Consider the following 17,526-nt stretch of genomic DNA (forward strand, 5'->3'; position numbering starts at 1 on the left):
CTGTCGTTTAACCCATCATTTTATATCCCTCAATCTAAACCCTCCCACTACAAGCATCCATCTAACTGCACTCACTAAATAAATGTGGTGTTTGGGTCCATGGAAGAGGTACCGATAGAACGAAATAAATCCCAACGTTTAATGGTTTAATAGAGTATTAGAGTTCAAAACCCAGTTGGAGGAAGAGTAGAATGATTTTCAACTGTGGAGCTTTGCTACTGGACAAATTGCCGTAAATGTTTACGGATTTATTCGATGAATGAATTAGGGAAAGTTGTTCGTCCTCAAAATTAATAGCAAGGATATGAATATCTGATCGAATTATAAAACGTATGTACGAATGCGCAAAGAAAGAAAGAACAAAAAGAGATTGGCGTGGGACACAGCCAAAAAGGTGCTGAGCCGACCTCACGTTGCTTCTGTTCTTTCTCCCTACCATTTTCCTGTATCTCGAAAAGACGTCCCACCTTTCTCTCTATTCGCCCTAATTATCCTAATCAGCATTATTTTTAAAATAATAATAAATAAAAGATTACTCTATTTTAGTATATATATTTCAGTATTATTATTTCTGCTGCTGCTGGGCGTGTTTGATTTTGTTCATATGTTTCTGAAACGTTGATCTTCTTTACCGATCGTGATTAGCCTCTCCTCGTCTCTCTCTTCTTCTGATACTACTGAGTAACGGTGGCAGAGTGAGGCCATGCCGTCAGAATTCTGAGTCAGTTTGCTTTGTTTTGCTCGGGACCTCTCTCTTGTCCTTTCTGTGCTTGCTTGCTGGCTGGCTGGCTGGCTGCTCCTCTTTAACCTCTTTCTCTCTCTTTTACGTGCTACCACAGGGATTTGCGTCAGATTTGACAGCATTCTGATGGTTGGGATCCTCTCACACCTTCGACTGAACTGTCACCTTTCCTTTCCCTCCTATTTATTCCTGTACCCTCTCTCCACTGCTTCGCCAGAGCACCTCTCTGCTTTCTCCCTCCCTCCCTCTCCATCCTTTTTCTCTCTTCAATCCTTCGCCCTGCTCTGTTAATTGGTTGCATCCCTAGCTAACTTTTGACCCGTCGCAGAACCGCTGCTGCAGCTCCATGTCGAGGCCATTTCCAGGGTAGTTAGCTCAGGTGAGGGTTTTCTTTTCGTGTCATTTCCCTTTCACCACCTCTTGTCTTTTACTGCTTCATCGGAGCAAAACTTGTTGCCTGATCTTTTTTTACGATATATACAAAATATCAGTAGATTATTCTTCCTCCTTCGCTTTGATTTATTGAATTTTTCCTTAGTTAGGGTTGCTTCTTCTGAGAAGAAATAATTCTTGTAGCTTTTCATTTATGGTGCTTGTCCTTTCTCTCAGAATGAGCAGTGCTTTTAGTTCAATTGGCCAGCTTGCTGCAAAGAAATTCTTCTTTTTCTGGATGACTTTGATTCTAAATTAGACACCTGATAAATCATGAAGAACAGTTCAATTGTTTGACTATGGCTAGATTTGATCTTCCCCTCGATGTAAATTCTATGATTCTCATGGTTGCAACAAAGATAGAACTGTTGACATTAATCCTCCTGCCGGGATGGAATAATGCCACAATAAAGGGTGGAATAAATTGCGAGGGCAGAGTGTTTGATTAGGTTTCTGATGAAGATGCATCAGCTTTTTCATGATTGCTGCTCTGCCTTGAGGGCGTTTCATGCAAGCAGCGAGCCAGCGACTGTGCGCGTTCTCTATTTGCTGTTCCAAAGAGTGCAATGAATGGTAATCGCGGATTCTACCTGCTTTATGGCTTTAGATTTTGATATATGGATTTGGGTCTTCCACTTGAATGCGTTTGTTTAATTTGCTGCTCTTGATCGATTGCTGTGGTCCAATCTGTTAGGGAAGAACAATAAAAAAATAAAAGAAAAAGAGAATTTATCTAATTGTTGGCTATGGTTGATGGTAGACACTAAATAGGCGGCGCTGTTCGAGATGAGGAGCGGCGTCGGCGGCCGATGAAGGAGAGGCAGCGGTGGCGGGCAGAGGAGGACGCGATCTTGTGCGCCTACGTGAAGCAGTACGGGCCGCGGGAGTGGCACCTGGTGGCGCAGCGCATGAACGCGGCGCTGCACAGGGACGCCAAGTCGTGCCACGAGCGCTGGAAGAACTACCTCCGGCCGGGGGTGAAGAAGGGCGCGCTCACCGACGAGGAGCAGCGCCTCGTGATCCGGCTGCAGGCGCAGTACGGGAACAAGTGGAAGAAGATCGCTGCCGAGGTGCCCGGGCGCACCGCCAAGCGACTGGGCAAGTGGTGGGAGGTCTTTAAGGAGCAGCAGCACCGAGTCCTGCAGCGCCAGTCCGGCGGTTGCGCCGCCGTGGAGCCCGGCAAGTACGACAGCATCCTCGAGAGTTTCGCCGAGAAGCTCGTGGAGCAGGAGCAGCAGCATCACCACCACTTCCACCGCCGACACACCCAGCTGATGGCCACGCCGCTGCTTCCGGCGTGGCTTTCCAGTAACAATGGTGGGGCCCGCCCGCGGCCGCCGCCCCCGTCGGTGGCCCTCACCCTCTCGCCGGCCACTGCCGCGGCCCCAGCGCGAGCACCTTGGCAGCTGCAGGCCCCGCCCGAAGCAGTAAACTTTGAGAGCGGCTCCTCGCCCTTCGCCGCCGCTGGATTCACCGTCGGCGGGCGCGTGGTGGCGGAGCTGGTTGAGTGCTGCAAGGAATTGGAGGAAGGGCACCGCGCGTGGGCGGCGCAGAAGAAGGAGGCCGATTGGCGGCTGAAGCGTGTGGAGCTGCAGCTGGAGGCAGAGATGGCAGCCAAGCGGCGGGAGAAGATGGAGGAGATGGAGGCCAAGATGCGGGCTTTGCGGGAGGAGCAGCAGGCGGCGATGGAGCGGATCGAGGCAGAGTACAAGGACCAGATCGCCGGGCTCAGGCGCGACGCCGAAGCCAAGGAGCAGAAGCTGGCCGAGGCGTGGGCCGCAAAGCACGTTCGCCTCAGCAACTTTCTCGATCAATTTGGCTGCCGACGGTGGCTGCCGGAGATCAATGGCCGGTAAAAATAAAAATCTCAAACATCATGCACCAAATTGGGTGCCCGACGGTGGCCGCCGTCGGAGATCATCGGACGGTGGCAAATGCATGGACTAAGACTGCCATCGACGATCGATCGACTCATTCTCTATTGTTGCCGTAGTTTCAACCAAGTGTCGTTAATTTGTTGTAGTATCGTATAGTGAATCATTGTGCTCACGTTCTTGCACTGCATTGTATCAACTGTATTTTTCATACTATCAAACAATGACCCCTTTAGACCATCTCTAACCCATATATCAAAAAATCATATTTGGGATAAAAAAAAAATACCCCACGGATTTAGGTGAGTTGGAAAGTGATAAATTGATTGGCATATGAGATCTTTGAATCGAATCACTAAACATAAATTCCTGTAATATGTGTAAACTCGCCCTTAGAGTAGGGATGGCAATGGGTTGGGTTCGGGTCGGATTCTATATCCTCTGTACCCATACCCATCGGGTATAGGATATCCAATGGGTATACTCATACCCATTAAAGGACCGAATATATTCTATACGTGTAATTTTTCTTCTTTCTATCGAGCTATTATCATTCAACAAAAACATATTAAAATTAACATCCTATTAAAAAATATATATATAATTAAAAAAATAGATTAAACATCTATATAGGCCTACTAATATCAACAAAAAATAGTAAGTTAATTTTAGAAAAAGAAAATTTTCTTTAATATATGTATATATATTATTTAATCGGGTATTCGGGTCGGGTATCGGGTATTGATAGTCCCTCCATACCCTCCTCCATTCGGGTCGGATGTCGGATCCTCCATCGGGTTCGGGTGGAATTGCCATCCCTACCTTAGAGGGTGTTTGGCTGAGCTTACAAGCTCTCTAAAATAGCTTATAAGTTGTTTTGGAGCTTATAAGCTCTTTAAATTTGTTTGATAAATTTTTTTTCAAACAGCTTATAAGCTGTCAAAATAAGTTATTTTGGAGCTTATAAGTTGTTTTTAAAAAAGTATGGAAGATCCTACTTTTTAAAAAAAGATCTTATTTTAATAATTTTCTTCTCTAAAATATCCTTATATAATTTCATAAATCCTCATCTTATTCTCCATAAATTTTTATAAACCTAATATCTTTCTATCTCCGTCGACTTCTCTTCCAGAGCGCCGTGTCATCTTCTCCGCCAACACCTCTTTCCAATTTTCTCTCCCCCAGTGCAGAAATTCGCTCAAAACCCTCTATTAATAAAAAGCCCAAAATCCTCTATTAATAGTATTATACCCTTTTTGGTAATTTAATTAATAAAAAGATCTTATAATACCAAACATATCAATACCTTTAAGTTGATTGTAGTAAATTCATCCAACACTTTAACAGCTTATTTTTAAAATAAGACCTAACAACTTATAAGCTCCTAAAACAACTTATAAATTGTACGAGTTTATAAGCTGTTTTTAATAAGTTTAGCCAAACACCCTCTTAGTCTTTTACCACATATTTGGGATAAAAATAACACCAAACCTCTCCAATCAATATACCAAATTCACATATCAGTGTTGCAGTATTCTCACGTCATATTTGGTGGGTAAGAGGGTTTTTAATTTTTTAATCTTATTGTATTATTATATAATTAATAAAATTAATTTATAATTATTTTTTCTTTATTTATAGGAATATTAATTATTTATTATAAATTTAAATTAAGTGTATTTAGTACTATATTTTAATTTTATTATGTATATTTGTAAAGATTGACTTTATTAAAATTATTATTTTTAACTTATTTAATATATTTTAATTATAATTATAATTATAAATTATATCACTAGTTTCATAAAAAATATATAAAAAAATATTAAAAATTTTAATATGCATAAATGTAAAATGCATTACCCATTACACTAACATATAAAATAAAAATAACAACGATACTAAATCAAAATATTACTAATAAAAATTTAAAAACCTGAGCAACACTAGCAACAAATAAAAACGATACTCTTGTGATTAAAAAAATATTTCTTTTTATATGATATGATGTGGATGCATTGAAATAAAAATAATATTTGATATTGAAATTGTATTATTTTAATATGAAAATTACATCAAATATGATATCAAATATGATATTATGGATTGAAGATCATCTTAAAGCCATCAAAAATTTAAATTTTATTATTCCTCTATTAGAAAAAGACAATAAATTAAGACAATTTTTTTTATAGTGGTTAATTTTATAAATTCCTTATGCTACAGACTTAAAATTTTAAGAACGAAGGAGAGATGGTTGGAGACTGAGGAGAAAACCCAAGAGTTTCAGCTCACATCTATTAGTATTCATCTCCAATTTTTTTTTATTAGCACCTGATGTTTAATCATTAATCCTAGTGATACGGCTGGCAATGGAGGGACCCAAAAGGAAAAGATGAGAATGATCAAGGCTATATAGCGGTCAAAAGTCAAGGTGATGTGGCAGTCAATAGTCAAGCTGACTGGGCAGTCAAAACCAAGCATATGGGATAGTCAGAGGCCAGACAGACTTGTTGATCAAGGGGGCAAAGCAGTAGAAAGACGAAGGGAGACGACAGGCGAAACACAGGGCACAGGTCGGGATCGGCAGAGCTGTTTAGAGACAGCTCGATCTACAGGCATGCGATTCGAAGGCCAGGAAGTACAAATCACAGGTCGGGATCGGCAGAGCTGTTTAGAGACAACTCGATCTACAGGCCTACGGTCGAGGGCCAGGAAATACAAAGCGCAGGGTACAGGTCGAGATCGGCAGAGCTGTTTAGAGACAGCCCAACTCGCAGGTGACGCCTAGAGGCCGGATCTGATCGGAGGATGCGAGGCAGACGCAGGCCACAATAGATCGGATGAGCTAAGCCGTGCGGGAGTCGGAGAAGCACAATTATCTGTCAAGGGGTAATCATTACATATCAGCTATGTGTGCGAAGGCGGAGGTTTCTAAGCGAAAAGATGCCCTCATAATCAATAGCAGCCTGACAGATGTCCTTCATTACAAGACAAAACCCATGTGTAAAGGCCGAGGTCCCTAAACGAGAAGATGCTTTCACAACCAATGGCAGCACAACAGGTGTCTAGGACTACACGACAAAGCCCAGCGTCTAACGCTTTCTGACATGGTTGCAGGTTCTAGAAGCGAGGCGGGGGCATAAAAAGAGGAGGATTCTTCGTACGCGGGTACGCTCTCTCGTCACTTTTTTCTACAACTTTTCACTTTCAGTCAGTTTTTTCCTTCTCTTTGCGTTTTCTGAGGAAAAATACCTGACTTGAGCGTCGGAGGGCCTGATCCGGGGACTTTTTCCCTGGGTTCTGGTCTCTAAAGTGAGGAGGGGGATCGTCTGAGTGTGTGTAGGGGCCTGCAGCATCGTCAGCCGCCTGTGGGAGTCAGATCACCCACGACTTTCCGTAAGTAACCAGACCGTCACGACCAGCCTTCATCCGACTCAGCTTTCGGACAGGATCATCTGGAAATAAATATTATTATTATTTTTAATAATCTAGATGTACACAAGTAGACGATGTTATGGGATAAATTTAAAGCATAATTTATTTCTGTTACCACTGCAAAAGGTCAGACCCTCTGTTAGTCTTGTACTTTTCAAATCCAAGTCGTTGTACCTGCAGTAGAGGCATTGAAAGTCCTGTCCTTACTCCTTAGGATGGGAGATGAGAATCAATCTCCCACCAAGGACTGACTGGCTGCATTTCTTAAACTTTTTTTTTTATCTGCTGTTCTTATTTTGCAATTATTATAGATAAAAAATTGTTCTGGAGTCGTTGGGCATAATCAATGTACAAATCTAACAATCTAAAGGCAAAGATATTCCCATCAAATTTCTTTCCTGGATTTTTTTACATGTGAAACATTTAATGACTCTTGTTTTTTTTCTTCTTTCCCATGATTTTTCATCTTAACTATTGATTTTTGACGAAATTTATGATAAATTCTAATGTTCATTCTAAAAAACAAAACCGGCTGCTCAACCGGCCTAAGCCTTGTGCTCAAACTTCATATGTTTCTTTAGCTCTTGTTGTTCTAATGAGATTCTTTGCCGTTCTTGAGTTTAAGCTGCATAATCTACAAATGAGATGACTAGAAAGTGTAAACAATCCATCAAAAGTCACTGTGAAAATGTTTTAGGATTGTAAGATTTTAGTTTGTCAAAAATGAAAATAAAAAAAAATTAAAATTTGAAATTAAAATGTTTTAGGATTGTAAGAACAAAAAAAATTATATTCTTTTGAAGATCCAGAACACAACTATAAATTTTGAAAAAGAAAAAAAAATCCAGTATGGTTTTATTTTTTGTGTTTGAATAATTTTTAGGTCCATCTAAATTTTTTAATTAAAACTATTATATAAAATTATCCTAATCAAATTTCATAAATAAACATTTAGTTGTGCTCCTTAAACCCTATATTTCAAAAAAGACTCATTTTTTGTGCTACATAGAACATTTAGAGTTATAACTATGTAGACCATGGCTAAAATTGTTACATCTACTTAATCAGCTCTTTTGTGCTCCTTGAGGTCTTAGAAATCATTCTAAGTCATCATTTTAAAATTTTAATTAGTTGAATTTCCATATAAATTGATATATAAACTTATTTACGAACTAAATTTAACAAATAAATATTATGTTACTTGGAACCTGTTGAATTATCTTAAACCTTTTTTAAATTTAATAATATTGACAAAGATTAGTTTATAAATTTATACTAGTCACGTTTCATAAACAGAATCCTAGAGGAGCATATCAGCTAGAATCCAATTAAAATAGATGTATATAGACTTTATTCAAAACAATGACTATCCTGCCGACAACAAAAGTACCATGACTAGATCTTTAAGATGAAAGCATGAAATCTTAGCTAGACATTAAACTTCGAGTTGTTTCTTATTTGCATTTCTCAAACTTTTTCCTTTATTGCTCTATTTTGCAATTATTATCAACAGAAACTTATTTTTGAAGTTGACAGACAACCAAATATCCCGGTTCTAACATAAACATATCCTGACAAGGTTTAGGATGGAATTCTGCAGCTAGTGCGGTAACAATTCCGAATTATGATCCCAGTAATTCTAACAAAGTGCATTAATTCATCTTGGAAAAATAAACATATAAATAACAAAGTGCACAAGCAGAAAGCAATAGGGTATGGCATTCAATGATTCATGTCATATTGAATTGCATGGCAAGAATCAGACAGTAAAAGATTGCCCATGGGTTTATTGTCACGAATCCTATTCACTATGGAATAATTCTGAACATGAATTCAAGACAAGTTCTTATTCCGCTGGAAAGTTTTATAACAATTAATAACAATTAAGGATCTAACCTTGCGTGATTTGGGTAACTTGGGTGCAAATAGAAATCCGTTTGCAATTTAAGCTTATCTTGCACAGGGAAAATGAGAAACTTGTGCAATCCAATGTGTCCGATCCAAGTAGAAATTGTATCCCAAATTTTTATTGTCCAAACCTATAGTTAAAAACAGGAAAAAGAAAAGAAAAATACAGTTACTACTAAATAACAAGAAAAACAATTGTCGAACATGACAACTACTTATCAGTGTTGTAAACAAAAATGACTTCTACTTTATCTCATGTAATGCAAAAAAAATGGACGATACTCCCAAACAAAAAAAACTACTTACATGAATCTGGGCGTGTTGAACTTAGTTCTGATTTAGTGCTTTTTAGATCCAATTAGATTTTGACTGTTTCCCTCACTTGTATGCTTGGAAGAATGCACAGAAGAGCTTGGGGGCTTGATATTACTGTCGCAATCATTTTCGTCAACTGTAAACTCAAGGTGTTTACCCATAGACTTGATAATTGCAGTCCTTTTGGACCTCAACCTGTACGGAGGAGAAGCATTGAAACTGTTGTCACGGTATGAATTATTGCTTCTGTCAGAAGCACTTGGACCAGGTTTAGTCATTGAAGATTCAACTGCCTCCAAGATTACTCTGCTCCTCCCAGTCGTAGCAGAGTTATCCAAAAACTTTACGCTGTCTGCATGTGACAAACTAGTTTCAGAAGCAAGAGTCATTTCTGTTTCCCTCTTTGTCCTCCTAATGATAGAAGGAGTGTTAGGGAAACTTCTAGCTGCATCTTTTAATATTGATTCAATACTTTGCGCTGGTTCCTTCCCCTTCGAAGAGGGATGTGTCTGATATTCTTTTGGTGACGATACTGCTGAGCAGTCTAATTGCTTTCGGATAGAATTGTATAAAGGAGTAGAAACAACAGAATGGCAAACATCTTGAAGCTGAGAAGGCTTATGAAAGAGTGGACCAAGACCATAAGGAGATTCATCAAGTAATGTTAGTTGACATGCATCATTCAGTTGGCCACTCTCCCTAGTATTTCCATGATTCGCCAATTCTTTACTGTGTTCGTATCCATTGCAGCCATCAGACATAGGAGTCTGCATGCTGCACTGGGAATTTAGATCATTAACTTCGTTTACCAACACAGTTGTTGCAGTTTCTGTCTTACCATGAACTAATGATAGTTGCAGACAATTCTTTCGGTCATCCGATTTAGATGCTTCAGGATGCAGACCAGAATCTGAGGAACTGGCTGATCCAGAAAAAGCTTTAGTAAAATTCTCTGATCTATTTCTCGAAGTCAGAAGTGTATCTCCACCACCTGTGTTTGATATGCTCTTCAAACCATCAAGAATTTCAGGTTTGTGAACCAGTGGAAGCTTCCCAGTGGCCAAGAAGAAATCTAACTTTTTCTTCAAGGAACTATTCCAGTGGTTCTTTATTGAGTTGTCACTCCTGAACACCAAAAGAGAAGCAAATCATACCATGTAGAAGTTGTAGCAAGTGAAGAAAGCTGGATATTCACTAGATTAAATTTAAAAGAGATGCCATGTTCAAATTATTAGAATCCCAGGTACATTGCGAACTTGGCAATATTTAAGCATTGTCAAAAAATTTGTTAGAATAACAAGTATAATGCCGACAGGGTGCTATATAAACATGCCATGCCACAATATTTGTTGCAAGTTCAATGAATTAGAGACCATATCAGTTAAGCAAGAGTTTTACCAGAATAATAGTTTGCTTGGACAAAGAAATTTGTACACTAACTAGATATATTATAGTATATAAACATTATGGCTACAATTATTACAAACTTATTTTTTGGCTAAAGTCATTCAATATGTTAAAAATTATGAACTTTATGTTTAAGAAAGAAAACACAATGTTTTGGATAAATCCTTAAAATGTTATTCTTTAATGTTCTAAAGTTTAAGCCATGAGCATGAGAAAGAAACATGTTTATAAATCAAGTATAATTTGTAAAGAAGCTTGAGGTAGCAGAATGCTGTGAGTCTAGGCTAGGTTGGCTTCTGAACTGGTTCTAGATATTATTCACGTGTGATGAAGATGCACTCCTATTCTAGTTTATTGGATAATATTATTGTGCCAAATGAACGTGACAAGACAATAATGGAGATATGATAATTATTTTGGAGTGGAAACTAATTCTGTTTTGAATTACAAAGTTTTACTATGAAGAGTAAAACAAATTCTCAAAATAGTTAAATACCTTCCAGGTAAGACCTTTGCAATTTCTGCCCATTTATTTCCATACATGCGATGGGCATTCATGAGAGCAAGCTCCTCCTCTGAAGTCCAAGCAACCTTTCTTATCGTTGGATCCAAATGATTATGCCATCTAAGAAATTTCAAAAATCATAAAGTCATACTAGAGCCATATGCAAGGCTTAAGTAGCTACAATGAAGTGTTTAATCCATATGGAACATGCTCTTTAGATAATAAGATTTTGAATGCAAGTGGAATAGAAGGCATAGCTGGACCATAATTTGTATTCAGCATTAAACTATAAAGACATCACATCTAGCCAAGGTTTAAAATGTGAACCATACCAGAGTCTCCGTTTATGACCGGAACGATATATTTTTTGTATTATAGCATGCCGTGCTGACACAGTTTTGATACCTTTTAAATATACAAATATATTAATTAAATAATATTTTCATCAATATTTGATTGTTATAAATGTTTTTTCTAATAATTTGTCTCCATCTTCATCCTTCAAAAGGAAGGAGAAAATGAAATGGATGAATGGGGGAAAGGAATTAATCGTAAAAAAAAAAGATTTAAATGAAAGAGGAAAAGAAATTAACTATCCTAAACCTTAAAACCTGAACCTCTAATCCCAAAAACCTAAAAAAAATGGAAATAGTCCTTATGTCGCCAAAAGTTTAGTGACTTTAAATTTGTGGGACTAAGGGACCAAGATCCAGGAGGTGTGCTTATCTGATGAGCTACTAGTTGAGTATGTACCACCACCCGAGTGGCTCATACATTCTTAGCGGCCTCCTCTTATTGGTAGAGGCTTTGAAATTAAGTTGCACTACACCACCACCAGTTATTTCATCTCTTTGCGGTGATACCATGAGAACTCTGACCCCACTCCTCTCTGTGGTAGATGATCCAGCTACAAATATATGCCACCAACTTTCCTCCTCGAGGGATGAGGTTTCAGCTAGAAATTACACAATATGCAGTTGGTACTCGATATGTTTTCTAGGCATTCCCCTCTTTATACCAGAATAATTGAGTTAATATGTTTTTTATGCTAGACAATATAAGAGTTGCACTAGCTTGATGCTATACTGTGCAAAACATATTCAGTGAGACAACAATGAGCATGCACCAATTATTGATGGACATACCAAAATAATTAAGCCAATCTATTATCTATGCTAGACGCTAGACAGTGCAAAGATTTGCACCAACTATTGATGCACACTCTAAAGTTGCTTAAAATGCAATCTTATGATGCCTAAATATATTGGTAAACCCATAGCCAATAGAGAACTTTTTGCCATTGGAAATGAATGCAACTAATTAGGAATGAGTTAGTCTTAGATCGTAACCCTTCTAGCATATCATAAAAATCTGGGAAAACATTTAAAAAAATATATCTACTCAATACTTACAAGAAAACTACAAATTTACCTCTCCCTACATTGTTTCCCAATTCGTCCAGGAAGATTCTTTGCAATGGTAGACCATTTTGATGGCCCATACTTTGCTACAAGACAAATTATATACTCATCTTCCTGTAACAAGAAAAGAGTAAAAAAGTGTCATGAAGTACTAATTTTCTGATCTAAAGCCACAACCTATTAGAAGATCATATTACCTCTTGAGTCCACGGACCCTTAATAAGTTCAGGATTTAGAACCTTTTGCCATCTATGGAGGCATTGAACTTCTGTTCTATTTGGAAAAAAATCAGCTGAAAATAAAAAGATTAACATGCAAGATCAATACTGAAGTAAGCAGGTAGTAACTAAAAGAAATAAATCTTTCTTAAGATCCTACATATTTTACACGTGTTTTAAAAAAATAAGATTAATAATATAAATTATAAAAAATAACATGGATCAGTAAAGCAGATTGTATAGCAGAAACCTAAGCTTGACCTGGAAAAAAATAAACACAAAGACACCTTTGGAAATATGCAAGAAAAGAGGCTTGAAAAATAAATATATTTTATTTAGGTCAATATTTGCCAAACTGAAAGAAATTTTGATTATTTTACCCACTAGGACTTTCCTAGTTGCTGCTTTTGTTTTATCAAAGAAGATATTAGTTCAAGGCCTTGTAAAGAAGTGACTGAATTTGATGAAGGCAAGCATAACAGTGGGGAATTATTTTTCAGAAGCGTGGTGAAGTATTCTTTGGCAGGATAAAGCAAGGGAAAGATATGGTGATTCTTACAAGAACTTCAGTGCGCCAACATTACTGTGACCTCAATATCTGAGACCAAATAAGAAACTTGTGCATGAAGAACTAGCTATTAGTCTATTACCTTCAGAACTGAAATCTGTCCTATCATTTAAATACTTGCATTGTTGAAACATGATCGTCAGTTTATTCAGAATTCACAAGAATTAATGTTGTCTTTTCCTTGACAAGCAGTCGAGGAGGTTCTTTCTAGCTAGAAATTGTACAAATAACCATAATAATCATTGCCCTTTGTATAAAAATGAATTTTAGTGTATTAAATACTTGCAAACACTAGTTCTTCATTCTCAGAATTTTCCACTTGGTTGGCTTTTTATTAATTTTTGGTGCATTTCCTCATTTTAGTTGTTAAGTTAAAGTTAAATGCAATCCCGCCCCAATATATAACCATCCATGTACCTCAAAGGGGACCATAAATTACACAAACAGATACCAACGGTCTTTGATGTGTTATAATTCTGTAACTATCTGCTTCAGATATCAGTAAGATGATACAAATACGAACATATTTCTTTTTACAACATCCAGCCACCACTAGCCCGTATGAGATCAGATAGAAAATTGAGATTCTTCGCTGTGTGCTTGAAGCGAAACTAGCAATTATACACAGTTTTATGTAGGTAAAAGATCTTTAAAGCTTTTTCAAAACTAAAGCAAAGAGTGAGTTATCCAATTTATGCAGATATTTAAATATAGTTTTCCTTATTTCCTTATTTCAAAACTAAAGCCTTGAACTAGAAGTTGGTATTGCTAGTGATACTAAATAAGATAAAAAAAAAACAAACAAAAAAAAAAGTCTGTCTTTACATTCTTTTACATCACTCCGTTTATTTCTCCAACTACTTCCCTGTCCCATTTACGATCATCATCATGTTCAAAATCTTGCATTTCCCAACTATTGGAAGTTAATTCATAATATGAAAAGAAACATGAATGCATATCAAATACATCTTCCTTTGAATTAAGTCGTACGGTTCAACTTAGTGTATCATTCATAATAAAACAACAAAAGGAACATACTATGCTATACCTATTTTCTTCCAGCACCTTCCTTTATAGGCTTCAACAGCTCTCCTTAATGTCTCATCCTATGATATGAAAAGTAGTACAACAGCAACTCAGTGGAACTAGCAATACATTTCCAATTTGTTATAATGAAGAATACTTAAGTTGAAAAGTCATCTAAGAACACAAAAAAAAAATCACTAAAGTTAAGGTTCTCTTCTTCTTTAGGATGCAATTTGGAAAAAATGGAAATTTTACCTTCCTAAGCTCATTATTTTCTGGTCAAATCTTCTTTCAGCTTTAGAAAAATAATAGACAGTTGAGTAATAGGTAAGATTCCTATAAAGCCAATATTATTAACTTATTAACTCAAAGTGAACAGTGAACAGGCTAAAATTTGGCTGGGTGAACAGCCAGATTCCTACAAAGCATAAGTTGTTAGGAAAGGACAAACTCTGATATAGTAGAAAACGAATTAATAATTAATGATAATAATAGATAAACATCATTTATCAGTTAAGTCATTGAAAGGCATTGGACTGGTAGTAAAATTACAGTGGAATCCAATCAATTTAGAATAAGTGATAATGGCAGTATTGGAGTGTAGTATATGTTGTGCAATTTAGTATTAAGAACAAATCAGATGAAAGATTTAAGTTATTTATGTCAAATTTTATGGATATAAAAGAACAGATAAGATGGCAATTTAAGTATTTAGTTGAAATGCTAATGGCCTATGTATTGAACACAAAAAAGTTAAAATTCAAAAGTAATCAAAAGTCAGTTGCCTCTTGTGCTGTCCAACCACCCTTAGCTCGCCTCATTGGCCCGCTAGCTCTCCTACATTTATATAGATTGGGAAAAAAAAAATAGAAGTCAGTACACAATGCTTCCCAAAAAGTTATTCATAACAAGTGAAATATGGTTCATATATCACAAAAGTACTCATAACTAGTGAAACAGTGGCTACGAACAAACTTCTGCAAGATATTGAGAGAAAAGAAGTTATTCATATAAGAAAAGATTCTTAAAAGACAAAGGAAAACGTTGAGAGAAAAATCCACTACCAAGAAATTAATGTAAGTGGATTGGTTTTAATGTATTGAAATCTATGGGATTGATTATTTATAGACTTTTGTTTCTAGTTACAAAACTGTTAGAATTCTACTATCATTGGCAGCTAATTATAGTTAGGAGTTACAACAATTTGACGTCAAGAATGCATTTTCGCATAGAGAACTAGAAGAAAAAATTTATGTAGAGGTTCCACGATGATATGAAACTAATATGTAAATTGAAAAAAACCTTATTCTGAAGCAATCACCACAAATATGGTTTGACAAATTTATGGGTGTTATGATTGCCATGGGGTATTGATAAAGCAAAGGGAATCATACATTGTTTATTAAACACTATTATTAGTGTGATGGAGTAGTTTAGAGCAAGGTTCAAAATCTCAATCCATGCCAGTTTCTGTCTTTGACTAGAATAAAATTGTTTCGGTATCCATGTTTCGATACATGGTGTCAATAATGGATTGGAGTTGAAGAAGGAGATGAAACATAGAAAGGAGACATTGTTTGTGCCGAGTATGGTTTTAAATCTTGTACGATGTCGGGTGAAATGGTCGAAACATATCATTCCATGAAATTATCGAAACTCGATACCACTAGACAATTCCTTCATCTCCTTCCTCCTTCAATCTCCAATTTATCACAGACACCATGCATCGAAGAGTCAGCACGATACTAAAATAATATCTTTTTCAATCAAAGACTGAAACTATGACACAACTCAAGATTTTGAACTTTAGTGCTAAGTGGTATCGAGTTTCGGCGATTTACTATAATCAAACATTTTGACCATTTCACTCAACACGGTATGAGATTTCAAACCATGATCTCGAAAAGTGTAATCACTCTACAACACTTATTAGATAGAGAAACAGAGTAGAAACTCATCCTCAGATGCTACAAAGATGAGCTTCACTTGTAGCCTAGGTGAGTTGGTCTAGCAAAATGGGTTGTGCTTCAGCATACACTTGCATGCACGACCTTACTAGTCCAACTTTGGCTTGATACCCTATTTTTGGTTTTGAGGATTTTTTTTCTTCCCAAGGATAAGCTAGAGTTTCTAAGGAGTGCTTAAGTTAGGTTTTTCTTGTTTTCTTTATAAATGTTTAGAAATGAGTCTTGAGGGAGGGGATCAAGATAGCTTTTATACAAGGTTTAGGTAGTTGATTGTTCATATTTCTATGTGCTTTTATCTAATATTATACAAACTTGGATTCTCTTCGTTGACTAGGCTTATGTTGAACCATGTCCAACTGTTGTTGATGTTTTCTTGAGTATTTTCACTTATCATCATTGGATCCTCTTTGCTAAGTAAGCTTATGTTGAACCACGTTAAATTGTTGTTGATGTTTTCTCGAGTGTTTTTACTTATCATCTAGGTGTGTCAAAGGAGAGTAATCTCAGTTATATGCAAGGTATTTGACTTGTTGCTTCTTTCACAAAAATGAAAATTCTATATGGCCTCACAGTGGAGGTGATGTTGCATTCTAAGACCACCTATTAATATCTAATAAGGGAAGTTCCAAGACACAAATTTGAGCATCTGCCTTAATAGGACTGGTCCTTTCAGTGGTCTTTCAATACCAACAACTGGTAATAAAGCAGACTCAACCCCTACAGTAAGAACTCATACAAATAAGCTAACAAAAAAACCAAGTTCATTAGCTGATTCAGACAAAGATTCTCTGCGTATCATAGAAATCAAACAGTGCAAAATGTAAAAAAAAAATGCAGAATGCAAAAATTCAACCAAACTAAACAGTTAATACTCATCAGGTATTCAATGATGAAAAAGGAAAATAAGTACTAAGCATCCAAACAGAAAACAACAAACAAAGCATTACCTATCGAATGGGGAAGATCTTGAGGAGCTACAAACAGAAGGAGACATCGTAGATAACCCATAACTTCCCTCAGACATGGACAAGCTTGAAGCAGCCGCCGGTTGCTTATTCTCCACACAACTCTTCTCAATCTTCACTACTTCTACAGCCATAACGCCACCATCTCCCATGCAAGAGGCAACAAGGTTGCAAAACCTGCGACACCAGATCAAACCACCACATCAAACAAATTCCAACGGTCGATTACAAAAGCAACATCTAGAAAAAGAAACAACAGAAGCAAACCACAAAGGGATAAAGAATCCCCGAAAAAAAGTATTGATTTGAACAGGTTCAGAAGGAACCCAGGTGCCGAGATCTAAATTCTAAAACAAATCCAGGAGGAAAAAGCATCGATTCAGAGGGCTTACGATATCGAGTACCTTGAGGCAACGAAGATGGGGCAGCTAGAGATCGAATTTTCGGAAGCCCTCGATTCGAAGCAAAGCTCTCGCGGAACGCTCGCGTCCTGAGGGAGTTCAAAAGGAAACCTTTTCGCCTTCGCCCGTTGAAGCAAGGGAGGAGTTAAAATAGGGTACGATATGGGACGGGGAAAGGAAGGCGGCGTGACGGCGACGTGACAGAAGCGTTAGAGATCCCGCGTTGGAGAGGGAGCAGATGCGGCAACGGTTGCTGACGGGTGACGTCCGTTACCGTTGCGACAGTGCGAGAGTTTGAACCTTCAACAGCCCTTTCCCATCAGTTAACGGGTTGGTTGG

General features: G+C 37.3%; 2 protein-coding genes across 6 annotated transcripts; one reads left to right on the forward strand and one right to left on the reverse strand.

Moving 5' to 3' along the window:
- Positions 1-796: 796 nt before the first annotated feature.
- Positions 797-3,288, forward strand: LOC122015122 (protein rough sheath 2 homolog). Of its 2 annotated transcripts, none has more exons than XM_042571822.1 (2): positions 797-1,121; positions 1,935-3,288. In XM_042571822.1, the coding sequence occupies exon 2, from the start codon at positions 1,984-1,986 to the stop codon at positions 3,028-3,030; it is 1,047 nt and encodes a 348-aa protein (XP_042427756.1). In that variant the 5' UTR covers positions 797-1,121; positions 1,935-1,983; the 3' UTR covers positions 3,031-3,288. The 2 variants fall into 2 exon arrangements, with proteins under 2 accessions (XP_042427756.1, XP_042427757.1); XM_042571823.1 differs by lacking the exon at positions 797-1,121 and adding an exon at positions 1,134-1,747.
- Positions 3,289-5,743: 2,455 nt separating this feature from the next.
- On the reverse strand, positions 5,744-17,316 carry LOC122015121 (transcription factor MYB3R-3-like). 4 transcript variants are annotated; one of them, XR_006120836.1, is made up of 11 exons: positions 17,179-17,310; positions 16,769-16,963; positions 14,640-14,691; positions 13,877-13,934; positions 12,240-12,334; positions 12,053-12,156; positions 10,613-10,741; positions 8,701-9,834; positions 8,383-8,525; positions 6,602-7,120; positions 5,744-6,506 (listed from the first exon to the last, which is right to left on the reverse strand). XR_006120836.1 is itself a non-coding variant. In XM_042571820.1 (10 exons), exons 2-9 carry the CDS (start codon positions 16,936-16,938, stop codon positions 8,733-8,735), a joined length of 1,647 nt encoding a protein of 548 aa, XP_042427754.1. In that variant the 5' UTR covers positions 16,939-16,963; positions 17,179-17,310; the 3' UTR covers positions 8,203-8,525; positions 8,701-8,732. The 4 variants fall into 4 exon arrangements, 3 of the variants coding, with proteins under 3 accessions (XP_042427754.1, XP_042427753.1, XP_042427752.1); XM_042571820.1 differs by lacking the exons at positions 5,744-6,506; positions 6,602-7,120 and having other exon boundaries at positions 8,203-8,525; positions 8,701-9,700; positions 9,764-9,834; XM_042571819.1 differs by lacking the exons at positions 5,744-6,506; positions 6,602-7,120 and having other exon boundaries at positions 8,203-8,525; positions 17,191-17,316.
- Positions 17,317-17,526: the final 210 nt, after the last annotated feature.

This window comes from Zingiber officinale, chromosome 8B, assembly GCF_018446385.1.
Source record: "Zingiber officinale cultivar Zhangliang chromosome 8B, Zo_v1.1, whole genome shotgun sequence".
Taxonomy (NCBI): domain Eukaryota; kingdom Viridiplantae; phylum Streptophyta; class Magnoliopsida; order Zingiberales; family Zingiberaceae; genus Zingiber; species Zingiber officinale.

Coding starts and splice junctions, on each gene's coding strand:
- LOC122015122 (XM_042571822.1), top strand. CDS start 1,984: ATGAAGGAGAGGCAGCGGTGGCGGGCAGAGGAGGACGCGATCTTGTGC.
- LOC122015121 (XM_042571819.1), bottom strand. CDS start 16,938: ATGGGAGATGGTGGCGTTATGGCTGTAGAAGTAGTGAAGATTGAGAAG. Junction 13,935..14,639: donor GTGGTTGGACAGCACAAGAG/GCAACTGACTTT, acceptor TTCATATCATAG/GATGAGACATTAAGGAGAGC. Junction 12,335..13,876: donor AAGGTGCTGGAAGAAAATAG/GTATAGCATAGT, acceptor TTTTATTTTCAG/CTGATTTTTTTCCAAATAGA.